At 38.6% G+C, this 18,469-nt stretch overlaps 1 protein-coding gene across 2 annotated transcripts in view; it reads left to right on the top strand.

Moving 5' to 3' along the window:
* LOC130918832 (glypican-5-like) overlaps positions 1–18,469 on the top strand; it is a 79,325-nt gene that overhangs the window by 23,976 nt on the left and 36,880 nt on the right. For both annotated transcript variants that reach the window (XM_057840939.1, XM_057840938.1), the window contains 5 exons: positions 2,134–2,678; positions 5,710–5,892; positions 9,644–9,822; positions 10,004–10,063; positions 10,148–10,270. In XM_057840939.1, the coding sequence (XP_057696922.1) occupies positions 2,134–2,678; positions 5,710–5,892; positions 9,644–9,822; positions 10,004–10,063; positions 10,148–10,270 (1,090 nt within the window). The remainder of the gene's footprint in view (positions 1–2,133; positions 2,679–5,709; positions 5,893–9,643; positions 9,823–10,003; positions 10,064–10,147; positions 10,271–18,469) is intronic.

Genomic DNA, 18,469 nt, shown 5'->3' with positions numbered 1-18,469 from the left:
GATTTGCATCATGGATGTGCAGCAATTGAATAACTGCTCTAAATTGAACCTCAGTTTGTGGAAAAACATTTAAAGCACATTGCATATTTTTACAGATGTAATATTGCCTAAAACTACCCACCTAACTAACTACTGTATATACAGTACGTACATACATTTAATGCCGTAACAGTTTTCCTGTGCCACGGTGGAGTTTGAAATACTTCCATTGGCGTTGATTATACAGTATTGTTGTGTTAAAAAATGAAGTAGTGTTACAAAGTAGGGCTGTAGCTATCGATTATTTTAGTAGTCGATTAATCAATGAACTAGTTAGTTCGAATAATGGAGTAATCAGATGAGGAACATAAAAAATCAAAACACCTGAGCTGAGCCTCAAATGCTATAAAAAGATAAATAAACGAGGATCTATGTACAGCAAAAGAACAATTGGCTAACTTGCATAGCAAAAACCTTCTAGCTTAAATGCTATAAAACGCAAAAAAATGTTTTAATTAAAAACATTTTTATTTTTATACAATGATCTTAACAAACGGTTCGGACACATATTCCCACTAAAAAAGGAAAAATATACCTATAAACTAAATTACGAATGCATTAAAAAAATTAGCTCAAACAAAAACTTAGCTTATATTGGTTTTAACAGGGAGCAGCTGGATTCAACCATGTGAAATGAGGCAGTGTATCCACCCAAATCAATAAAACTAAATGCAAACACTTTCAAAACAAACCATCACAACTCCAATTTAAATAAATGAATACTCAAAATTTTATGTCTAATCTTTTTTTCCGAATTGAATACTCGAGTTAATCGATTAATCGTTGCAGCACTATTACAAAGTGTATAATGACTACATTTTCTGACTGTGAAAATCCCATTTTATGCATACTACATTGTTTCAAGTGTGATTAATGGGGATCTACGCAGGATCTACACAGGATTAGTTGCAAATTGCTGTTCTTAGTCATTGAGAATTTATTTTTACAAATTTGCATCCAATCTTTGTTGTCTTGTGTCATTGAGTGAACATTTCCTTACTTTTTCACTGGTAAGTGAATGATAATTCCAACTGTTACAATCCTTTATACATACATGCATATATACTGTATACTGTATGTGTGATGACTATAAACCAATACAGTGGTACCTCGACATACAGTCACTTCGACACACGATCTTTTCGACATCCGACGTAAAATTTGACTCGCCATTTGTTTCTACGTCCGACGACATGCTCGAAATACGACGATTTATGACAGCGCCGCAGTTTTTTTGTTTTCTCGCATGACGGACGCACGACTGATTTTCATGTGAGATAAATCAACATGGGTTCCAAGAATGTTAGTGTCGGTGTTGAACAAAGGAAAAAGGTGAGGCTTACCATTGAAATGTAGATGGAAATGATTGAAAAATATGAGCGGGGTGCGTGCGTCCGTGAACTGGCTCAACAATACGGTCATAGAATGTCTATTGACCACTACGGTCCTCCTCCGACCTCCGTTCACCAGTCTTTATAAGTTTAAGGTAACAATTATTATTGTGGTAACATCGCCAAAAAATTGCCAGCTTCGTCAGGTTTTTTGATCATTTATTAAAGAACTTGTGCAACACAACATTCCTGTTGTTCGTCTCAGATGAACAAAGTGAAAGTAAAAAGTCCCTCACTCTGTCAAGTCAGCCACGCAGTGCTTTCAGGTACATTACACAAAAATCTGCCACATTGTAACCCGATTTGTTATATTATTACAGGTATTATTATTATTATTCTGATTTGATCTGTTTTGCTCTGTGTAATTGTATTTTCAATAGTATCAGCAGCATATACAGTATTAAGGATTTAGTGTACGTTTTTTGGCTGTGGAACGAATTAATGGAATTATAATGTATTCTTATGGGAAAATCCTGCTCGACATACGACCATTTCGACTTACAAACAAGGTCCTGGAACGAATTAACTTTGTATGTAGAGGTACCACTGTACGAGCTCGACAACAGAATACTTGTATATTTAAATACTGTACTTTACCCACTGTGCTGTATATGCAATTTGTACACTGGGGAGTTGATAAATGATTTAACCAATACTGTATGTTTTCTAAAAGGCTGTAATTTTCCTGTCTTCTGTTTTCCAGACACCTTTGAGTCACTCGTGTCCTTCACATCTAATTTGACCAGCTCCTTGTTTGATAGTGCCTACGCCAGCCTCGCAACAGACTGTCGGCCACATGTTCTTCAGCTTTTCAATGACCTTAATCGTCATCTTTCGGGGAACCCTAATTCCTCATTGGAATACGCAGTTGGGAATTTCTTCAACGAGCTCTTCCCACTGGTCTACCGTCGACTTCTTAACCCTGGTTTTGGCCAAACGTCATCCTGGTCTTTTTCCTCCTCAGCCAGTTATGAAGCATGCTTGCAGATGACACGGCAGGATATAAATCCATTTGGACCACATCCCCAACTCCTGGTTTCCAGTCTTTCTCGTGCACTTGGAGTAGGACGAACATTGAGTCAATTGCTAAGATTGGCCGGGGATGTTGTAGATGCAACGGAAAAGGCAACATTATCCAGAGAGTGTGGACGTGGCTTAGTAAGGATGCAGTATTGCTCCCATTGTAGGGGTCTAACATTAATCAGGCCCTGTACCGGACTCTGTGTTAATGTTATGAGAGGATGCCTGGTAAGTTTACCCTTTTTGTCTTTGAAGCTGATTTCAATAGGGCATAGTAGGGCTGTGCTAAGTAGCTGGTGAATGAGTGGGTCGGACATGCTGCCATCAGGGAGAGGTTGGTGTAACTCATACTGTCTATTCAATTGCAAATGCAATTCAAAAACTAGTATCAAATTATAAACTTTTAGTAACCTTAAATCCAAGGGCGTAGGTTAGCATAGGGACGGTATGGACACAACACTACCAACTTTTCAGGATGCTGAAATTGTCCCCACCAACTTTTAAGCAACCTTATTTGTATTATATAATGGCTTCACTTATATAGGTCATTTAGATTGTCTTCCCATATGTTGTAAGGATAGAACTGACCCAACCATTATTAAGTGAACTACAGCACTTTAATTATATTCAGACTTACATGAACCCCTTTTCACTTGCTGATTGTTCCATTCCATTTTTTCACCTCAAACGCACGTTTGTTTGGCTGATGACTTGACCCCCCCCCCCCCCCCCCCACGCATTCACAGCCCGATAAAAATACAACATGCCGCCTTCTCCACCCCCTTCGAAGACAAGGGATATTAGAAGTTTTTTTCCGCCAGCAGCAGCCGCTGTAAGTAATGTAATAAGACATCAATGTTTTGGAAATGGGAAACACACCACTAATTTTGCTATTGAAAGTTCGACCTCAATCAGAATTTCTCGAACTCGAGGAGGAAACGGTGTTGACAAATATCTTCTTGCATCTTTTCTACTGTTAATGTTAAACTGTAAGAAATGTAGTGAACTAAGGAGTAACCTCTTATAGATAATTGATGATTAACAAGTTTGCATTTCTTGTGTATGTTAATATAATTTGTGTTCAAACATTGCAATTTAAATTTGCTAATAAAATCCAAACATTTATTCTGGAAGTTTTCAAAATGTTTCTTTAGTAGTTTTTGAAAACCAAGGCTTGAATCGAACGGTGTATCACCTGAACCAATACACATGAAAGTTTAAATCAATATAGATTTATTTTGCATTAATTATTTAGCCTATCATTTAATTAGATTCATATTGGTGAGAAATGTAGCCCTGACCCCCGTTCAACCAGTCTGTTTGGTTTTATAAATGTCCCGTCCCCAGCAAAAAGTGTACATGTAGGTTATGCTGTTATAGCGTCCCTACCAATTTTGAAACCAAACATACGCCCTTGCTTAAATCTTTTATTGATTATTATCAAGGTACTGTTGTGAAATTGGTCAAGTCAAGGCCAGAGGTTGCGCTAGACATTTTCGTTGTCTGTCATTTTGACTGACAGGGTCATAAAAATCCGGTCATAATCTATTTTTACCCGTTACTTAAATTTTTAAAATGATAATGCTGACATATTCAATAGTATTTAGTTTTCATTCATTTTTAATTAACATTGTAACGCTTGCTTGGCGGCAAAAAATTAGACACGGAAGTCGTGGTATTTTTCTCCCTCTTTTTACTCTGCTTACCGCCAACAACACCAACAAAACAACAACTCCGCCCCCAAAGAAAAAGAGGCAACTATAAAGACCCCAATCACCAACGTCACACAATGATCTTAATTGTGGTTGTCAGCCCAAAATCTTCTAAATATATATTAAATGCATCTTACCAGATATAAAATGACTACTACATAATCTGTGGTGATCGTTTGGTGCCCAGATTTCTTGTCGAATTACAGCAGTCCATCGCGCTCTCCTCTTCGGGTCTCTCAGAATACGGTAGAACTTCAAGTCTCACCGTCTATCTTCTCTGTTACTGCAACCAACCGCCACACACGCCTTCACCATTTTGATGATTAATGTTAACGAGCAGAAAAACACGCCGTAATAGGAGGCATGTACGTAGCGGTAATGTGTAAACACAACGAGCTGACACACAAATGGCGGCTCCAGTCAGGGGGGCGGAGTTGTGACGTCATGTGATTGGGGTCTATACACAGGCGGCAATCTAGTCCACCAATTGGATGACGTGCTGGCACACCGGGTGCACCAATAAGCACCTCGCGTTGATGTGTCAATCACGGTGCCGCCGCCAGACCCCGGTGACGCTACAATATTCTGACAGAATAGCCAACGACGACATGCATTAAGAGAGACAATAGCTAATTAATATGCTCACTCGCCACCCTGTGGTCTGGGGTGTGAATTGCAACCTGTCAAAATGACGGACGGACTTCAGTTTTTTCCGTCACCGTTTTAAAAAACCGGTCAACGACGGAAAATATTTGGTTAACGCGACCCCTGGTCAAGGCATACAATGAATGACATGATAGTTGCAAGGGAGATCTTCTTAAAATAGTTGCCTATGTAATTTTTATTTTAAAAAAAAATAATTAAAATTATTAGTAAATGTAAAAAATCCTACAAAAGGGTCAATTTTTTGTGTTCCCTAAAAAATTTGGAAAATAAATATTTTAAGAAAGTGTCCATATGTCGGATAGATCAAAGAATACTATCTACTGTCATAGTCAAGTCTCATACAATATATGCACTTGGTGGATTTCTGCTTTTTAAATATACAACTTGTGCACCTAACCTAGTTCAGGGAGAATTTAAATTAATAGTCCAGGCTTGTTTTCAGTAGCACAAGACGAATGTGAAAGGGTCTTGGAGCCCTTACCATATTTGAAAGTTCTAACCCTGTAGCAATTCTGTAGTTAAACAGCAAGGCTTTTAACAGATGAGACCCAAAGTCTCCAAAGTGTGACAAATTGACACTGATTAACTTTATGTTATAAATGTGTATATCAAATTGTTTTAATGGTAAAGACCTGCATTTATATGTAAAATGGTGTTAAGAGTTCTATCATTTCTAACGGTTTGTAAAGCTGTGAACTTGACTTTAAATGACAAATCCAGATCTGTGATTGCATGAGACCGTTAGGTGGAAGTGAAAGGAAGGTGTCTATTGTAGGCCAATGCAGGGTAGTCTTGTTGTCAGCCTACACTTTTTGTCTTTCTTTTAATTTTGAATGATGATGATGATGAATCTCTATTTCTCAATGTCATTTGTATATTAGGTGGGGATATCAGAGCTTGCTGCACCCTGGAGAAGTTTAGTCGTATTGCTCCAACGTTTAGCTGCTATGTTAGCAACCAGCAGCAACCACAACAGCATGGAGCTCGCACTGTTGGCGGTCCGAAATCATGTGAATGATGCCATCCTGCACGCCCAGCTGCACGGTCCACGCATCACTGCTATTGTAAGGAGAACAGAGACAACAGGGCTTGGCGGCATGGGAATTAGAGAGCATTCCCACAGATTGCCGCACCAACGTTTTTCATATCTAAAATAGCTATCCACACACGCATCCCTCCAACAGGGCTTTAGTGTAAATGAGAATAAGAACAATTATTTTCTTCTCCATTTATAACCCAATCATTAGAATTTCGGACAGAGTCACAAAGGCTCAGTTTTTTTTTTCAACCTGTCAGTTGCACCTCCTTACAAAAGCCTCACACCTAGATATTCTAAAAACAGATTCACTCTTTAGAGAATCTAGGCTTTCCTTCAGTCTTTGTGTGAATGAGCATGTGAATTCAAATCCAGAGTTAAACAAAGACTCTGGTTGGCAGGACAACCCATACCCAGAATGCTGCTTGGTTCTGAGTGATGAGAACGTTTCTGTGGCTAATCTCTGGACAAACAGACGGCACACAAATAGCCCGCACACACTGTTGTAGGAAGCGATAGAGAAGCCGGCCAACATTTGGGAGAACACTTTGGACTCAGCATAGTAGATTCCTGGGAAATAAACAAACACGCCGACATGTAATCGCGCTAATAAGAGAATACCACTTCATTAAGTGTTTGAGTGGGTCTTCTATTCATTACACATCAAGACGGTGCTAACAAGCAATCTGTTGAACAGTTTACATTGTCTTAGTGTGAAATTAAAGGCAGAATTTTATTACCATTCAAAGATAGCTAATTACAGTATTCTAAAAAGAAAGGACTTACAATTTTTTTTTAATGTTACGCTCTGAGCGAGGAGCCCACTGGCAATTCAGTCTTCAGTTATGCATATTTTTGGACAATAAGGGGATACCCACGGTATCCAGTGACAACCCCACACAGACCCTGAACCAAGATATAAGGGACTCTTGACCTTAAAGCAGAAATTCAAAATTCTAAGATACAGTGCGTCATATTATTATCCAATCCAAGCTACAGTGCCTTCGATTATTTTCTAATATATTATCATAATTACATAGCAATGTGTATTTTTGGATACTTAGAATCATTATAAAGACATTTGTATAAAGCTGTTAAATACAGTATAATTTTCAATCCTCAAACGAAAACGTTGTACTCTATACAAATAAACAGTTTGAGAAGGTAGGGACCCAACTGAGGGTTCGGAAATCTAAACTGGTTAGAATAAACACACACACACAAAAAAATCAAACAATGGCTCAATTGAAAAAATATTGGCTAATCAATCACACCTAAAATTTTACAGTTTATACAATGTGAAATTTATTTTATTTTCAATTTAGTAAAATTTTTGGTGGGATTCCAATAAATAATACAATGTAAACAAACTAATTTATTTACATAATGTAAATAAATAAACTAGTGTTGTCAAATTTATCGCAATAACGGGCGGTAATTAATTTTTAAAATTAATCACGTTAAAATATTTGACGCATTTAACGCATTGCCTCAAACAGATTAGAATGACGCCATTTTTTGCACATTGAGAGCTAAGAGGCAGAGAAAGGTAGTGTACACAGGCGTTCATTGAACCGCGCCGTTTATTGGTTTAAGCTTGGGCGACTCCTTCACAACAAACATAAGTATAATTTAGTGAAAGCGAAACAAAAATAATATTCCTATCTCTCCCAAAAAATAATGTTCACAAAAAGAAAAGCTGGCATTCCCAATCAAAATATCTATACAAAATACATATAAAACTTACTCAGACTTTGGTCAAACTTCATTCAAGCATTTCGTTTAGCTCAACAAATACACTGGATAGCAATATTTAGTCACAATATACAAACTATCAGTGGTCTTGTACGTTGTGAAGCCAGCACTCAAATGAACGTAAATCACAATAGGGACCCAGTCTAAAAAAAAAAAAAAAACAGGGAGCTACGGCGTCAGTCGAAGGAGAAAACACACTCATTTGCTTGATTTCCAAGTAATTTAAATCTCGCCATTGACACCTTGTGTTGTATTTCAATCACTATCTTATGTAGTTGAAGACACTGTGGAAGAACGGCTGCGACGTCACGGCTCGACGACGTCAACAATGGGAAGCTACTAGTTTATTTTTTTGATTGAAAATTTTACAAATTTGATTAAAACGAAAACATTAAGAGGGGTTTTAATATAAAATATCTATAACTTGTACTAACATTTATCTTTTAAGAACTACAAGTCTTTCTATCCATGGATCGCTTTAACAGAAAGAATGTTAATAAATTATTGTTATGATAAACAAATACAGTACTTATGTACAGTATGTTGAATGTATATATCCGTCTTGTCTCTTATCTGTCCATTCCAACAATAATTTACAGAAAAATATGGCATATTTATATTAATTATGATTACTTTTTAAGCTGTGATTAACTCGATTAAAAACTTTGTTTGACAGTTTGACAAGTTTGACAGCCCTAAAATAAACATAATGTAAATTAATTTGTAAAATGTAATACAATGTAAAATTAAATAAAAAAATTAAATTTAGTAAAATTTTAGGTGTGATTGCAATAAATAATCAAATACAATGTAAACAAAATTAATTTACATTGTTTATTTATTTACATTATGTTTATTTTCATTATGTAAATAAATTAATTTAATCTGTTAATTTGTTTAATTTATTTACATAATGTAAATAAATAAACATAATATAAACTATTTCGTTTACATTGAATTAGATTTATTGCAAATTGATTAACAAATTAATTCATTTACATAATGTAAATAAACATAATATAAATTAATTTGTTTACACTGTATTAGATTTATTGCAATCACACCTAAAATTTACAATGTAAACAAAGTAATGTATTTATTTACATAATGTAAACAAATAAACATAATGTAAATTAATTTGTTTACATTGTATTAGATCATTTATTGCAATCACACCTAACATTTTACTAATGTTTTTTTATTTTTTTTATTTTACATTGTATTTGCTGTAAAATTGTAGGTGTGATTCATTAGCCAATATCTTTTAAATGTTTACCCTTTTCAGTGCACTTGTGAACCTTAGGGTGAATCCCATTTCACCCCTTGGCCCTACCCCTTACCCCTTCCCCTCCGTTTTGCGCGTTCACGTGTAGGGGTAGGGCTGTCCCAATTCACGCTAATGTGCAGGGGTAGGGGTAAGGGGGAGGGCTTTCCACCCCTCCAAACGGAGGGCCATGACTACCCTCACTCCAAACGGAGGGTTACGCGAAATTTCCCAGGGTGCAAAGCGATTACCCCGAGAATCATTTCCAAAATGGCGGAGCCAAGGAAAGAAGTACACAAATGTAAGTAGCTCTGTTTATCCCTAATTTAACTATTTTAACAGTTTTAAGTTGTGATAACTGATGTAGGCGTGTCTGTTTGGTTCTGTCGCTTTTTGATGACGTCATAACTGGCGGAATGGACTTATGACGTACGTGAGTGTGAAGGGGTGTCCCAATTCGTAGGGCTAACGTTTCAAGCCCCTACCCCTTATTGCTCCGTTTGAAGGGCCAAGTGGTAGGGGGAAGGGGTAAGGGGGAGGGCCAAGGGATGAAATGGGATTCACCCTTATTGTCAACAGGTTAGAGTACATTGTGGGCTGGATTGTTAAAGTTCTGTTGGTATTACTGGCATGAAACACATAATGTATGGTATGTAGTTCATTGTGGCTATTGTATAAACTAGTACTCTATATGCTTCCCTAAACTGGAAAATTATCCACTGCATCATCAACCTTTTTCCAATCTTGTTGGTCTTCTCAGGTAGAGAAGGTGTGTGGTTTACAGTTAGTTGGTTCTGCGATGATAAGTGGACATCCTAGTAGCTCACATGTTACAACACCTACTGCCCGGATGACACAAAGAACCTCAAAGAGGGTGTCCATGACTTCCCTCTCAACGGACTCTGGTGCTTTTCCAAGTCTTCAGCTACAGTCACAGAGGTGAGGTGCAAGGAGTAAAACTGTATATTGGTCATAGTTTTATCAATATCTGAGGAACAATGAGTCAAGATATTACTGCAAGAATCAAAGGGAACAGGGAAGAAAATTAAATAACCAGATAGCAGCATATTGTGGTCATACAGAGGTTATTACCTCAAAACTTCCAAGTGGTTCTCTGCAGGTCATTTCCCCTCAAAGGATCCAGAGGTGACAAGAGCCGTAGTCTTAAAAAATTATCAAGGTAAATTCCCTTTCATAAATTGAATTCTATTTAATAAAATGTAAGGGTTTATTTGTTTCAAACACAAATCTGCATATGTTTCAGGGAGTTTGAGGGCTCCATTCAACGATACCAGTTGTTTTTCTCAGAGTTACCCGAGATGCTTTGTGAAAGTGAGATGGAGGTTGAGCAGCACACCTGCTGGAGTGGTCAAGACGTTGTAGAGAGGTGAGTATGTGGCTCAACTAACACATGATTGCGACTGTTGAGACAGCACTGTACAGTAAGTGATGTGTGACAACCTCAAAAGGTTAATACAGTTGGTGAGTTAATTTTGCTTGGTGTGTTTTCTTTTGAGGCCTGCAATTACTGAGGATTAAGATTGTTTTTAATACTGTACAGTAGTAGATAGCTTAACCTCAACATTTGTATTGTTCATTCAAGAAAGAATTTTACTTATTGGATCTAATCACCCCCTTAAAAAAATGTCAAAGTCATTTTTAGACAGCGTTTTCATCGTCTTTCAAATGGCAATGACTTTGGCATGCTAAACTTGTAAACAAACCGAATGGGCAAACACACCCACTGTCAGAACAGTCATGCTACATCATTACATAAATAAGGACATATATGAAGAGGGTCTTTATCCATGATGCTATTTAGAGGGGAAAAAAGAGGTGGGTGAAACACAACAAATCACTATGAGCATTTAGTAGTGACAAAATTGTTGAGACTATTTTAATAACCTTAATTTTATGCTTTCACATTAACATATCAACTCAATCCGAACACATTTAACATTAATTCGCAAATTCCACAGAGTAGTTGAATACCCAGCCCCCCCCCCCCAAAAAACAAAACAAGTATATGATTTTGTTCGAAACTGTACTGTACATTCAGAAATCAATTTTTAATGTTATACTATACAACAGTACATGCAGTTTGTTTACTAATTAATGCTTAAAGTGCCTGTTACACCATAAAAAAATCTTAAATAGCATTATTATGTGAATTAGAATCATATTTTGAGGCGATTCGACTATATACAATAATTTGGCAAAATGCAGATGACGAGAAATTAGTTATATAATCTGCGGTTTAGCCCCGCCTGTCATTATAGCGCTCTAGCGTCCCTAGCTAGAGGATGACGTTGGCAGCGACACGATTTCATCTGATTTAGAAATCATCCCATTGAGGGGGAATTATTCAGAACGAGGAAAATGTAACGAAGAGAGCAGCAAAATGTCATTGTTTCAATCTCTCTACTCCAATATTTCTACAGGATATTCTTTTTATATAAGTATTTTTCCCCAATTGCTAAATAAAAGGTATGGTCATGACAAATAACTGTGTTGTGCAAAATGGAATATGAAATATTCAAATGCATTTATTCTGTATGACATGGCGAAATTACTCCATAATGGTCAAAACTGTCGACTTCTTGCACCTCCCGAACGATATTTTATTCCACCGGAGTTAGTCCGGCTTTTGTCATTTCCATGCCCCGGCTTCGGAGACGGAGGAAAAAGCGTAAACAAAACAGGAGGCGTGACAGCTAGCTGACATGCTAACCCGAACCGAGCGGTGTTTCAAAGTCTTAGTCCCGCCTTTCGAAGCGGAAAATTATACAAAACTAACCAGGATCATAATCACACAGTGGCGGGGTTGTCGATTGTCTTCACCAATCGCAACCCCCCCCAGTGGCGAGCAAGTTACAGCTCGTCGTTCCCCTGCTGTGGGAAAGAGAGCTTGTTTGTCGGGGAAGCAGTTGGAGAATGACCGCCGGACAAACCGGCCAACGTCAGAGGAGTGCGTAGCTGCCCGAGCCCAACCCGAGGATAGTGGTCTATTGCCGGGCACATGAAGAGGGCAGAGGGAGCTGGAAGTCTGAACTACAATGGGGAGAACAAGTATTTGATACACTGCCAATGGGTTTTCCCATTGGCAGTGTATCAAATACTTGTTCTCCCCAATGTATATGGTGAACCACACGAGCATAAGCTGAGTATAGCGCTCTCCCAGCGGGCACGCGAATAGGACCAAGGGTGGTGTGCGACAAGCCATCGGTCATCGGCCTAGTGGCATTCTCGGTAGAAAAGGAGAATTGTCAGCCACAAAATGCAAGCCACCTCCTTATTAAAACGTGTGCCATGATCCCAGTATTTGACATAATACAAAACAGGATCTTTGCTCACTTCCTCGTAAATCCAATGGTCCCACAGTTGTTGGATTTGTTTTGGCTAATCTCGGGGTGAACAGAAACATTTTGAAACCCAAAAAGGCTCACACGCCTCTCCCTGGTGCAGCAACAAAACACTGCAGCACATTTGGCTGGCGTGATGCGAAAAAAACCCCGAATTAATCTGCAAAATCAGCTGAATCCACAGTCCATCTGCATGCTATAAAGCAATGCTGTATTGCGAGATGCTGACCTGGGTGACGTCACATTCGCATTCCTCCTCAATCCAGGAAGTCACTCATTTTCATGGCACAGGATTCAAAAAATTGAATATATAAATCAATCGCTTCCACACACATGCAAGCAGTCCATTTCATTCAGGAGCATGAAATACTGCGTGAAATATGAAATAAACATGCTTTTTGCTCTCATAGGCACTTTAATATATCATATCATTAAAAATTACGTTATACACCAAATATATAAATACACCAAAATATACAAATAGTCGGGCTGGTCAGAACAATTCCTGTTAGCTTACAATATGCTTAGGCTTTCAAGTTGCAGGATCCTATCTAAATTGCACTGCATAGCATTTACAAGTCAATTTTATTACACTTTTTATCACACTTTGAGTGCACATGCCAAACTGTTCACTTTTTCTATCCTTAATATTTGAAGCTCTATTATAACAAGAAGCTGAAGAGCAAAATTTTCAACAGGTGTTAGATCTATGAAGTGAGCAGTATATTTATTTGATTTGATGTTCAAATAGTCCTCTACCTTGTGCTTTTCACATGTTCACATTCTGACACCAGCAAGACACCTAACCATTCATCCTGCAATTACAAGGTTTCAAATAGGACTTTCTTAAAAGGAAAGTGGTCATTGACCTTAGAATGTCAAAGTGTCTCATCAGCAAGTCGCAACAGAAATACTGACAGACTGAGAGAATCACAGAATGGCTTGCTAAACTGCGGTACCAATCGCTCACTTTAGATTTTGCTCAGTTAATGAAGCGTACAAACTTGGATGTTTCAAAAAGGTTTTAGATTGAGATCTCTGTACTGTCAGCGCCTACAGAAAGGTTATTGGGAAGCATCCTGTTACGATCTCCGTGACCTCTTTACATCTTCTGTCTTTCATCTACTAATCTACCCATTCATCCGTGGATTCAACTAACAATTCCTCTTTCCACCCTTCCATTAAGACCTACATTCTTCTTCTCGAGCCCCTGACCCAATTCACTTTTGTCAGGGGGTTGTCAAGAGAGCACAGCGAAAATAAACCAGCTGTCACACAGATAGTTTGATGAGAAAGTATGTAAGCACAAGATGTAAAGGTTTTTGCGCCCCTCTTTATTTGGGTTAAACAAAGAAAGAAATAAATAAAGAAAGAAACAAACAAATAAAACCACCTCAGCCAAATGACCGACCGACCGATCGACCAATCAATCAATCAATCAATCAATCAATCAATCAATCAATCAATCAATCAATCAATCAATCAATCAATCAATCAATCAATCAATCAATCAATCAATCAATCAATCAATCAATCAATCAATCAATCAAACACACTGTACCTAAAACGTGCTGAGTTGAGCAGATAATCCACTTTTAGCGCAATAGCAACAGGGGAAAAAAGAGGCGCAATAGCACATTTACTCCACAAGAGGGAAGCCTCGTCAAGATTTTTATTAGAACAAACCATTCACCCCATTTGGGCTGTTGACATGCCACACCCAATGGTTTATTTTGTGGCACCCCTCACGTGTTATTTGGCACTGCTGTGTACCTACATTGCAACACTAATTATCACATTACCTTGGAGACAATATTTATCTCTATTGAAATCCTTTTCACTCTACTGTAGGCTACTTGTGCTTTCACATAAGTCCATCCATGTGTTTTAGCAACTTGTCAAATACTTGCTGCAGGATGTGTGACAGACGAGTGATGGCAAAAACACACCCTTGAACAAGGTTGGCTTCTCTCGAGAGGTAGGTGGTTGACACATTCAAAGCAAAGGGCAAATATAAACAACTCCCTAAAACAGCACACACACTCGCAAGCCCGCAATCATCTGAGTTGCACTGATGCAAGGTGGATAAGTGCCCTGCATCTTAAACCCTGATGAGTTCACATTTCAAATTTTACGAGTAATTAATGGAATTGGTGTCGTCACCCAGATTGGTATCAGGGGTGTGCCAGCTTAGGCACCCCACGATTCGATTCGATTATGATTCAGGGCACTATGATTTGTTTATTGAACGATGATTGAGGTATTGACGATGATCGTGATTATCGCGATTATCACGAGTATCGATGCATCGTACATTACTAATTACCGTATTAGCCCGAATATAAGACGGCCCTGATTATAAGACGACCCCCTCTTTTTCAAGACTCAAGTTTTAAAAAATACTTTTTGAACACCAAAAATAATTTTTATACAGAAAGAGGATCCAGGGTGGTCCGCCGGGCCACCCGCGCACCAATCAACCGGCCTTGGTATTTTTCCCCAATTGCTCTTGTGCTAAATGGAATATCAAATAATAAAAAATGCATTTATTCAGTACGACATAGAAAAATCACTCCATAATGATCAAAACTGTCGACTTCACCTTTACTGTCGCACCCCGAACGATATTTTATGCCACCATAGTTAGTCAGGCTTTTGTCATTTCCCTGCCTCAGCTTCAGAGAATGTAAACATACCAAGAGGCGTGACAGCTAGCCGACATGCTAACCCGAACCGAGTGAGGTCTCAACATCTTATTTTCGCTTTTCCATGCGAAAAATCACACAAAACTAGCCCAGATCAATTCACACGGTTGTCAATTGTCTTCGCCGATCGGCAATCCGTCCGGTGGCGAGCAAGTTAAAGCTTGTTCCCCTGCTACGGACAGGAGAAATTGTTTGCGGGGAAGTAGCTGGAGAGTACCGCCGGACAAACAGGCCAACGTCGAAGGAGCGCGTAGCTGCCACATGGTCAACACGAATATGGCGTAAATTAATGCTTTACTACACGGCGAAGATGTAAGCAGAGAGCGGTGTGCCGTTGTTGTGCAGCTAACATGACAGAATGTGTCTGAGGAGAACTTTTCTACATTCCCGTCCATAATCAAACGTAAGTAAATAGTGCTTTATTTAAAGAAAGTTTGTAGTGTTTACTTTGTAATTGCTGTGTTTGCGGCCATTTTTAACACAAAGTTAAAATTTCTGACGGGGTTGAAATTATGACAGAACACTGGGCACACAAAGAGGGCAATAAGCAGAGTATAGCGCTCTCCCGGCGGGGGTGTATGCAACAAGCCGCCGGTCGTCGGCTGAGTGGCATTTTCGGTGGACAATCATCCACAAAATGCAAGCCACCTCCGTACTAAAACGTGTGTCATGATCTCAGTATTTGACATAATACAAAATACTTACTCACTTCCTCGTAAGTCCAATGGTCCCACAGTAGTAGGGCTTGTTTTGACCAACATCCGCGGCAAACGGGAACCTTTTGACACCCAAAAAGGCCAACACGCCTCTCCCTGGTTCAGCAACAATTTTCTGCAGCCGTTTGGCTGGGGTGATGTGAAAAATAAACGAATTAATCCGCAAAATCAGCAGAATCCGCAGTCCATCTGCACGCTATAAAGCAATGCTGTATTATGCAAGGGCGTAGGTTTGGTCTCAAAATTGGTACGGACGATAGAACAGAATAATCTGCATATACACTTTTTGCTGGGGACAGGACATTAATAAGACCAAACTGATTGGGTGAATCCGGGTCAGGGCTACATTTCTCACGACTATCAACCTAACTAATTGATAGGCTAAATGATCAATACAAAATAAGTCTGTATTGACTTAACTTTCATATGTATTGGTTCAGGTGATAAACCATTTGATTCAAACCTTTCTTTTCAACAACTACTAAAGAAACATTTTGAAAACATAAATGTCTGGATTTAATTAGCAAATTTAAATTGCGATATTTGAACATAACTTGATTTACATTAACATACTCAATAAATACAGGAATGCAAAAAAAAAAAAAAAAACATTTGTCTCGAGACCACTCATCATTTTTTGTCCAAATGAATTAGTTTAATATAACTGAAAAAAACTTCTTAGTTAGGGAATGACAAAAATCAATAAAAATGGAGCCTTCCTTCAGATAAAACACTACTGCTTTTGTCTACAAGTTCAGCCAAACTCAACAGAAAATGAAAGCTCCTTTGGGCTGCTTTAAAGAGCATACGACACGAGAAAAAAGGTCTTAAATGGCATTATTATGTGAATTAGAATCATATTTTGAGACGATTCGACTATATACAACAATTTGGCAAAGTGCAGATGACGAGAAATTAGTCTTTTAATCTGCCGGTTAGCCACGCCTACCATTATAGGGTTTTTAGCGTCCCCAACAGGTGGATGACGTCAGCGGTAGACTGGGCTCATCGGTTTTACTATTCAGCCCATTGAGGGGGAATTATTCAGAACGAGGAAAATGCGACGAAGAGAGCCGCAAAATGTCATTGTTTCAGTCTTTCTACTCCAATATTTTTACAGGATATTCTTTTTATCCAAGTATTTTTCCCCAATAGCTATATAAATGGCTTGAGAAGGACCAGTCAGCCCGTCGAGGGGGAACTATTCACAACGAGGAGAACGCGACGTTGAGAGCGGCAAAATGTCATTGTTTCTGTCTCTTTACTTCAATATTTTTACAGGATATTCTTTTTATCCAAGTATTTTCCCCAATTGCTAAATAAATGGCATGGTCATGACAAATAACAGTCTTGTGCTGAATGGAATATGAAATAATAAAAATGCATTTATTCAGGATGACATGGCAAAATTACTCCATAATGGTCAAAACTGTCGACTTCACCTTTACTGTCGCACCTCCCGAACGATATTTTATGACACCCAAATCAGACATATGTCATTTCCCTTCCCCGTCTTCGGAGAATGTAAACAAACCAGAAGGCGTGACAGCTAGCTGACATGCTAACCCGAACCGAGTGACGTTTCAAAGTCCTCAAAGCGGAAAATCACACATTACTAGCCTGGATTATTTGACATGACGACCCGGTTGTCGATTGTCTTTGCGGATCGGCAAACCGCCCGGCGGAGAGCAATTTACAGTTCGTTCCCCGGAGGAGGGTGGCTGGAGTTGTTGTGCAGCTAACGTGCTGCTAATGAGCAGAGGAGAGCTTTTTACATGCCTATCAATGATCAAATGTAAGTAGTCCTTTATTTAAAGGAAGTTTGTAGTGTTTACTTTGTAATCGCTGTATTCATATTTGACATAATACAAAACAAGATGTTTACTCACTTCCTCGTAAGTCCAATGGTCCCACAGTAAATATCCACGGTGAATGGGAACCTTTTGAAACTCCAAAAAGGCGCATACACCTCTCCCTCATACAGAATGATTTGTCTGCAGCCGTTTGGTTGGCGTGATGCGAAAAATAAACGTATTAATCCGCAAAATCAGATGAATCCTTCGTCCTCATACACAACAGTACACTGTATAGTGAAGAGGACGTCTTCTACCGTACACGTCACAGCGCCCTCCTCCTCAATGCAAGACTGAAGCCGGAAGTCACTCATTTTCATGGCGCGGGATTAAAAAAACTAAATATAGCGATCGCTTCCACACACATCCAAGCGGTCCATATCATTCAGGGGCATAAAATAACGCTTGTATTATGAAATAAACATGCTTTTTCGTGTAACATGCACTTTAAGGCCACATAAATAAAATAAAAATGACAATTGGGGAGAAGCCAGTAAACCTAGGTTCACTACATTTCTAACAGTTTAAGGAGAAAACACATACAGGAGGACACTTATCTAAGCAGCTTCCTACTCGAGTTTTGCAGGTTTGCAAAGTTTAATGTTAAACTAACTCAGATCGAATTTTCAGTAGCAACATTTGTGGTGTGTTCCCCGCCTCCAGAACATTGACGTCTTTTTACATTACTTAAAGTAGCTGCAGGTGCTGTTGGCTGGAAAAAAAATTTAACATCCCTCCTCTTTGGGGTGGAGGAGGCGGCATGTTGTCAACATATTGTTTTAGTGATCAACCAATCAAACGTATTTGAAGGGGAAAAAATGGACTGGCACATTCAGCAAGTGAAAAGGGGTAAATGTAAGTCAGAACATAATGAAAATAATTCTCTTAATAATAGTAGGGTCAATTCTACCCTTACGGCATATGGGAATACAATCTAAATGACCTATATA

Source organism: Corythoichthys intestinalis, chromosome 7, assembly GCF_030265065.1.
Source record: "Corythoichthys intestinalis isolate RoL2023-P3 chromosome 7, ASM3026506v1, whole genome shotgun sequence".
Lineage (NCBI taxonomy): Eukaryota > Metazoa > Chordata > Actinopteri > Syngnathiformes > Syngnathidae > Corythoichthys > Corythoichthys intestinalis.
This window is presented reverse-complemented; position numbering and strand designations above follow the sequence as displayed.